This window comes from Notothenia coriiceps, unplaced genomic scaffold (genome assembly GCF_000735185.1).
Source record: "Notothenia coriiceps isolate Sejong01 unplaced genomic scaffold, NC01 NC01_scaffold00026648, whole genome shotgun sequence".
NCBI lineage: Eukaryota > Metazoa > Chordata > Actinopteri > Perciformes > Nototheniidae > Notothenia > Notothenia coriiceps.
The window spans coordinates 1-8,073 of record NW_011359349.1 but is presented as its reverse complement, the minus strand read 5'-3'; the positions used below and the strand labels follow the sequence as shown (position 1 = coordinate 8,073).

Genomic DNA, 8,073 nt, shown 5'->3' with positions numbered 1-8,073 from the left:
AGCATGCCACAGTACAACCTGGTATCGTCAGGTTTCCGTCCATTGTTGACACGCTTGGTGCGGGCCAGCTTCAGTTGGAGACATCATTTTTTACGAACACACCAATTATGTGGAATAGATCATTTATGTGATTCATTCTGCGATGGGAGTTTATTAATCATTTATGTTTCTTACCTTTATGATTCTCTGTGGACTTGTCAGCCACTGACAACATTCATCATACAGTTATTATACACGGGTTAGGGTTATATGTATAATACATTACAGTACACTTTGTTTTTTTGCTAGGCCGTTTCTCCAATGCTTTGTTTGAAATGTATTGCAAACCTTTTTCTTTGATATCTTGGGCATCATCTAGTAAATTTATGTATTTAAAGGTTTGCCAACATAAACAACAACAAAATAATTTAAGTTAAGTTAACACCAATAATTATAGAGCGCAGAAATGAAGAGTAAAGTAATTTGGATCTGTGATTTCTGGCAATTGAACCCACAATTTCAGTCAAAAACGGCCCCTAAACATTTCATTTCACAAAGAGAATAAATAATTTGACATTATTATTGGGTAATGTATTGTAGGAGGAATGTTGCCGCACAAAAAGTATATTTTGTCGTTTTTTATTTGATTTAAATAGAACCACCTGGTTAGTTTACAGCCTGTCCTCCTCCAAAAAACTACCAGGTCGATTGTTCAGCAGCTTATTACGACTTATAGTCACGTTTTAAAGTTTAGCAGCTCTAGTGGTCGTGTAAGAAACAACAATTTGCGGCAATTGCAAACGCTCCGGAGGGTCGTATATTCACAAATAACCCTCTCTGGAAAATCCTAAATTGTGGAATAGTTTGGCGATTAAAATGCTTTTTGATTAGATTTCTTGCAAGAAGTGTATATTGTACTTTTAGAATCCACGTCCAGTGGAAGTGTAGGATCTATAGTTTGATAGATATTAAGAAGGTGATTTGAGGTCTCGCCAGGAGAACGTGTCTTTCCCCCACCAGGTGAAAACAGTATTTCCAGTCTCGAAGTTTTCAAAATAAAAGCATATTCCCCTCACTGTCAAATGATTACACAGTGATATCTGCCGTACTCATCCACTAAAAAACACTGATTATTATCTAAATTCTGATCTTGTAGCAAGCAGTATTATATTAAAATCTCATTTTAAAAGATAATTCATAAACAAACGCATCTAGTGTTCTCTGTTAGTTCAATGTCATGTCCACACCGCCCTCTGCAGGCAGTTTCTGTAACCGGACGTGGGACGGCTGGCTGTGCTGGGGAGACTCCACTCAAGGGACCATCATGCAGATGTGTCCGGAGTACTTCCTGGATTTTGACCCTGCTGGTGAGGACACAAACTGAAATACATACAAGCACAGGCACAACTGGTTATGTGTGTCTCATGTTTGTTTGTGTTGAAATGTAAATTGACTAGGGTTGGGGGGGGGGGAAATGATTCATGCAAGAATAGAGATTCTTATCTACAAAGATGCCGATTTTTTAAAAAGTTTTTCTATTTACAAAAGAGGCTAGATGATCAACAGACATCATACATACCAGGTCGAAAAGGTGTGTCAAGGACGCTATTATTGTGTGATCTGGGGAAAAATCCCACATATTATAAAAAAAATTGCCAAAGTCTAGGAATGTATTGATCAACATTTACATTTTTTGCAGTTCTTTCCCAATGTTTGCCTTTGTGTGTTTACATTATTACAATAATTTGATGTAATACAGTTCAGTACAGTTTCTTGAAAACTTTTGACTGTTTGTATAATTGCAATGTGAATGGTCCATATTATGCGCTTCCGTTTCTTATAATGTTTTTTTTAACAGAGAAGGTTACCAAAGTGTGTAATCCGGGGGGCCAGTGGTTCCACCACCCAGAGAGCAACAGAATTTGGACCAACTACACCCAGTGTCAGGCCCACACCAAAGACAAACTCAAGGTAAAACACAAGAGTGAAACTCCACAAGGGAATCAAATCACTAAGGTAGTCCGAAATATTTCACTTAAATAATCAAACATTGGATCTGAAATGTAAAATTGAAACATTAAGCAAACATATACTGTAAGAGCGATCATCCCATGTACTAAGGTTCAGATAATGGCCCTGCAAAAAATGATGATACAATTTTTTTTTTAAAGAATAAGCAAACATTTCAGTACATGACTAATTTTAACATATTATAATCGAAGAGTATATTACAGTGGTGATATTGACATGTTAATCTTAACATTAAGTGCAAGATTATTTGCTGATAATCGCTACTTTTACAGTGTAGATTTGCACCGAACCCTATGGTGTGAAAGGTTAAAGGACACTGCAACAGGGCACCCTTTTGCTGGCATGATGTGGAAATGTAATGTGAACCAACTACAGGAAACATCCCCAGAAGGGTTAGTGACATACGCTGATATCGGATCGTCACAAGTCATTGGGGCTCGGACAGCTGAGCATAACAACATGAAGTGCAGTCTTCAATTTCTGACATGCGTGTTCTGAGCTGAACACTGGAGACTGGAAAGTAGTTTGACAGTCTCCAAACTGTCAAAATCTCAGTAGGAGCAAAGGTTAGCGTGTGACTTTAATTTGCATGCCCTGATACGGTGGTGTCAGAAATCAGAATACTTTATTTGGCTAGGGGGAAATTCAATTTTCTGCTCCATTTTAGAATAAAAAAAAGAATATATATATACTGTATATTCAACATGACAAGTTCAAGATAGGATATGCAATAAAAAGATAAAATACATAGAATAAAGATGTTAATACAAACATTAATAAAGTTAAATAACCATTAAAATATATATATTAAAATACAAAAACTTTTTTATATAAACATAAGAAGTTCAATACTAAATATTCAGAATCTAAAATAAAAAATAAAAATAAAATACAATAAATACCTTATTTAAACAAGTGTAATTCAAATACTTCAGCTACTATTTAAATTGTTAACGATGTTATACTCTTTTTGTTCTATGTGGGCTTGCACATTGCTTCTTACATGAAGGGGTCTCAGGGCTGTCAAAAATCTGTCCGGTTCTGAGCATCTGTCCGGTTAAAAAAATTGCCATTTCAAAAAGAAAATTGCTATTCCTTATCGCCCATAGAGAGCTGTGCTGTACTGAGAAGAGTAAGTGCTCTTACGGTACCCCATTACCATACTGTTCATGCAGGAGCCGGCAGTGGAACTGTCTTTGTCGTATATAAAGTGTACGTTTTCAGAGAAAATGGCATTGCTCCTAGTTCATGTCTATCAAATATGTGTATACTTGCGACATGCACTGATGGGTTATAATGCAGAAAGACAGGCGAGACAGTCCTTCTTCACATTTTTTCAAAAATATAAATAAAGGTAGGCATTCTACGAAGGTTGACTCAATTGTATGTGCTCCAGATCTTGTAAATGGCACACTTTTATGCTTTAGCATCAAAAACAAAGTCGACAAAAATGTTGACATAAGTGTTGTTGTGTATGAGCAACATTACGAATGTAAGTGGAGAGGCTGGAGAAACTACAAATGAATCTTACCTAATTGAAATATTGCCCTCAAATATATTTGAAATCCTTGAAAAGGATCATATTTGGAAGTGCAACATGACAATAAGCATCACAGGAAAACTCCTCAAACTCTGTCGCAGAAAGGGAGCATCTTGCAGTCTTAATTTATTCCCCCGCCTTTACAGCCATGGAATTTAAACTCATCATTTAACATGGAAAGTTCTATCTCCGTGGACTTGTGATTTAAATGTAAATGTAAGAATCTTGCTCCTCCGATTTACAATGTAAGATTAATCATTGTAAATCACCTCATGTCTACACACTGAGTTTAACATGTCATTGAGGATTTGTTCCCAGCCCTGCACTTCCACATTTATGCATGAACGGTCTTCACAAAGTCATTTATATTGCATTTGGAAAACAACATTATGATTATTTTTTTCAGTGCGTCTAAATTCATGGCCTTTGGGAATCCTTCTGAATTTCTCCAAAAGGCTCATATTGTCTTTACAGATGTTTTCTTCATGTTTCAAAGGGCCTTTTGATGATATACAGTATAGATGTAGAGGATGCAAACACGGACACTCTCCTGAACTTTAAACATTCCTAATAATTTGTGAATTTTGTATCTTCATGAATTTGCTTGTCCCTGCAGTTTGCCATCAGTCTTTACTACCTGGCCATGGTGGGTCACGGTCTGTCCATCGTCTCTCTGATCATCTGCCTCATCATCTTCTCCTACTTCAAGTGAGTCATAACCTTTATTACAGTGGCAGTTTGTGTACGATGGCTGAGAAATGTTTGAAATGTGCCTGGAGTTCAGTCAAAATATGAAACACAAAACCTGTTATGGGGCTGAATTGGCCGGCATAAGAAAAAAAAGCATCAAGATGTTGTAATGAAGTTTACATGGAGGCTACTACAGTCAGCGGATTAATTTATCAGTGGATTTGCAGTGGAAGCCAGCAGGATTTGGGAGCATATGCTAATGAGGATAAGGAGGAAGAGAGCCGACTTTTAATTATGGTTTTAAGCAGCGCAGAGGCTGCTACTTATTCACAGAGATGTGTATGGTTGCAGAGTCAGGAGGAGAGGGAGGGACTGCGACATGAACGGAAACAGATTTCATCCAAAGTTTTAATATCAAGGGCTGCTTTTAGCTTTCAGTACCTTTTTACAAGACTCTCGCTAGCACCGTATTGTAACAAATGACGATCCAGAGACTCTTCTTAGGTCGACTTCATTTAGGACTACAAATAAAAGTTGCCCATATCAGAATTTAAAAGATTGAATGTGACCACTGACCACGGTTTGGGCCACTGTGAATGTATACCCTTACATAATGCACATTTTCCAAAGGCGTTTCCATCCTGTGACATAATGAATCTAAAACAATTTTGGGTTACATTTTGTGGATTTTTAGGGCAGGTATGGTTTGACCTACTGTATTGCAATTTCGGTAAAATGTTTTTGTTAGCAGCCTTTAAAATGAATCCTCCACTAACTGTTTACTTACTGTTTTTCTCTTCCAGGAGTCTGAGCTGCCAGAGAATCTCCCTCCACAAGAGCATGTTCCTCTCCTTCATCCTGAACTCCATCGTTACCATCATGTGGCTCTCGCTCACTGTGGCCAATAACCAGGCCATAACCGCCAGCAACCCTGTGAGCTACTGAATCTATATTTCATCCCATTAAACGAATGAATTTCACTTCACAGGCCTAATTGTCCCGTATTAAAAGAAATGACCCACACTTAACTCACAGCTATCAAACTGTGGGTGCTTTTCCGTCTGGAATTCTTATTTAATTATGCTTTTTATTCCTTCTGACATATTTTAAGACTTCCGGTTTCCTGTCCACAGGTGAGCTGTAAGGTCCTGGCTGTCCTGACTCAGTATACATCCACCTCCAACTATTTCTGGATGTTGTGTGAGGGCATCTACCTGCACACCCTCATCATAGTGGCCGTCTTCGTAGGCGAACAGCAGCTCTTCTGGTACTACGTCCTGGGATGGGGTGAGTCTGGAGGATGTGATATTTAATTACCCTTTCTCAACAATTTCAGCACAAGCATGTCTATGGCATGCAACTGTGATTTTTAGAGAGGTCGGTATCTTCGACTAGAGGGGTGAATCGAAAACAGCAAGCAATGATTTCCAACCTTATCTGTGATATTTCAGTCTTCTCATAACCATAGAACTTAGATCAATATTAATAAACAAACCAGAAGGCTATTGTAACTCAGGACGCTTGCTGACTGCTATATAAAGTTACTGAAAACACTCCTCTTTGTGCATCTCAACATTTGCATTTACTGTATATACAGTGTATTTATATTAGGGGATATGATCCTTGGAGACCTTCTCTAACTTAAACTGAAAATAAAACAATAAAAAATAATTGAAAATAAATTGTTGTAAATTAATACTTTCCTAGAAGTGCTGAAACTAAGCACATATATTTTGCCTGGTTTAAAAAACTAATGGGTATAACATCTGTTTATCTGTTTTTGTTCTAATATATCCCTACCAAAAAAAGCAGACATCATCCCTTTCTGTCAACGACAGAAATGAAACCGACTTGACGTTCCAGGAGATGGCGCAATGCTTCAATGGTTTCAGAATAAATCCCTATCTTTCTATGCAGTCTAGTAAAACAGTGTTAAATAACAAAATTGTAGTTAGATCAAATGCCATTCAACCAGAATTAGTTGAGGTCCATTGTAAACAAACTAGGTTAATTGTGTGGTAGTGAGAAGGACTCAAGAGAACTGGAAGATATCTCTCAAAACAAAATGTTAAAACAGTCAGGAATCTCCTACACAGTTCTCCAACCATAACTTTAACTTCCAACTCCAAAACTTTAATAACCTGGGTCTACAAAGATATAGCATGTATATTTATCTTTTAATTTAATTCTAAAATATAGCCTAACTAACCATCCCAAAAACCAAAGTCTGCTTTGATAAATCAAGCATTCTGATTATGTTTAAGTATAAAAGTGCGTGAGCATTTGTTACCAGGAAATCACAAGACAAATTCGAAGGGACTGCATCAATACATTAAATAACAGTTGCATTGTGGGGCTGCTTTATAATATTACGCTTGCTATACAGTAGCTCATAATACCTTTTGAGCTACACTCCAAGTGAGGAGTTGCTGTGTTGTCCTCAGTAGACACTGTTCTCAAGGTTAACAGTCCTTTAATTCAAGGGCCAAAACAGTAATTTACTTTTAAGTACACCTGAAAATATGAGAGCCTCTCTGATTTGAGACTATATCCTGTTCTTGCATTATTTTCCTACACTGAGAACATCCCATTCCCACCATCAGTTAATACATTAAAGTCACCTTGAAGCCTGGATGAACCTGTGCTTTTCCTTTTGCTCTCTCATCTAGCTCTTATGTATTAGTAATGGATTATTTTATGTCTCTCTGAGGCTCACAGCTTTTTATATCTGTGCGCTAAAGCGTGCCAGTAATGAGCATATTACATGTCCTACATACGTGCAGTGGAGGATTCGGATCCTTTACTTAAGTAAAAGTAATGAAAGCACCCAAAAATAAAAGCCCTGGATTGAACTTGTTACCTACAGTGGCAACTGGTCATTAGGGGCAGCCCCATTAGTGTCAGCAGAAAGTATTAAAATAATAATTACAAACAAATGCAAAATGCATACATCTTAAAATATATTTTACGATCATGTTTAATTATCTGATTTGTCTGTACATTGCTGTTTTAGTCTGTGTTCTTCTATTTAGTGTCTACCTGTCTGCCAATAGAGAACCGCAGTGACGCGTCCTAAGTAAGTTAGCATTTTTACCACTGCCGGTTCCTTCAACAAAAAACAATGCAATTTCTCCATAGGGTTATGGAAAATAGCTGGAAATAAGGTCTGTGGTTGACACAAATTGAAGAGACAGATCACGTTTTGTTCTACGACAATAAATACATCAGCAGTGACCCCACTGGTGATTTTTGAAGAGTTTACGTGTCTGAAAAACGATGTTTGTTAACATGTGGCTGAATAGGACTACAGAAGTTGTCGAGGCCGTATTACGTCATTACACTCGTAAACACTCCCGCTAAGTTTGTTGCCCTGTTCTGCTTGAAAGCAAGTACCTGCCTCTTGCAAACTGTTAAAACAAAAGCTTCAACTTGTACAATTTTGAATCTGTAGTTTTGAATATGGATCTTAAGTCGGCGTGACGTTGAAGCACCGACCCTGCTGTAGTTAGTTTATAGCATAACGTTAGCATTTTGCTTCTGGCGACTAGATTTATGATTCGAAAATGATAAAAGTAGGGTAGACATGTGGATATTATCAGGCTGAACAAAACGTGATCCGTCTCTTAAATGTGTTTCAATCACAGACCTTATTTCCAGCTATTTTCCAAAATCCTATGGAGAAATTGCATTGCATTTTTGTCGAAGGAACCGGAAGGAGTTTACTTCCGGGTTTTAGGACGCATCACTGCACCACTCTATTTAAGAAATGTGAAATTCAATTGATGAAATGGTCTTTAAGTCAACTACTAACTCATAAATATGACATGGTAACG

At 37.4% G+C, this 8,073-nt stretch overlaps 1 protein-coding gene across 1 annotated transcript; it reads left to right on the top strand.

Moving 5' to 3' along the window:
* Positions 1–1,216: 1,216 nt before the first annotated feature.
* On the top strand, positions 1,217–5,553 carry LOC104957303 (calcitonin gene-related peptide type 1 receptor-like). Its single transcript, XM_010784924.1, has 5 exons — positions 1,217–1,346; positions 1,838–1,950; positions 4,167–4,258; positions 5,044–5,173; positions 5,374–5,553. Exons 1-5 carry the CDS (start codon positions 1,217–1,219, stop codon positions 5,551–5,553), a joined length of 645 nt encoding a protein of 214 aa, XP_010783226.1.
* Positions 5,554–8,073: the final 2,520 nt, after the last annotated feature.

What these genes read in the sequence shown, in the direction of transcription:
- LOC104957303 (XM_010784924.1), top strand. Translation starts at nt 1,217, where the DNA reads ATGTCCACACCGCCCTCTGCAGGCAGTTTCTGTAACCGGACGTGGGAC. An exon ending in CCTGGATTTTGACCCTGCTG is followed by an intron (nt 1,347 to 1,837) that starts GTGAGGACACAA and finishes TTTTTTTAACAG; the next exon opens with AGAAGGTTACCAAAGTGTGT. An exon ending in ACACCAAAGACAAACTCAAG is followed by an intron (nt 1,951 to 4,166) that starts GTAAAACACAAG and finishes TTGTCCCTGCAG; the next exon opens with TTTGCCATCAGTCTTTACTA.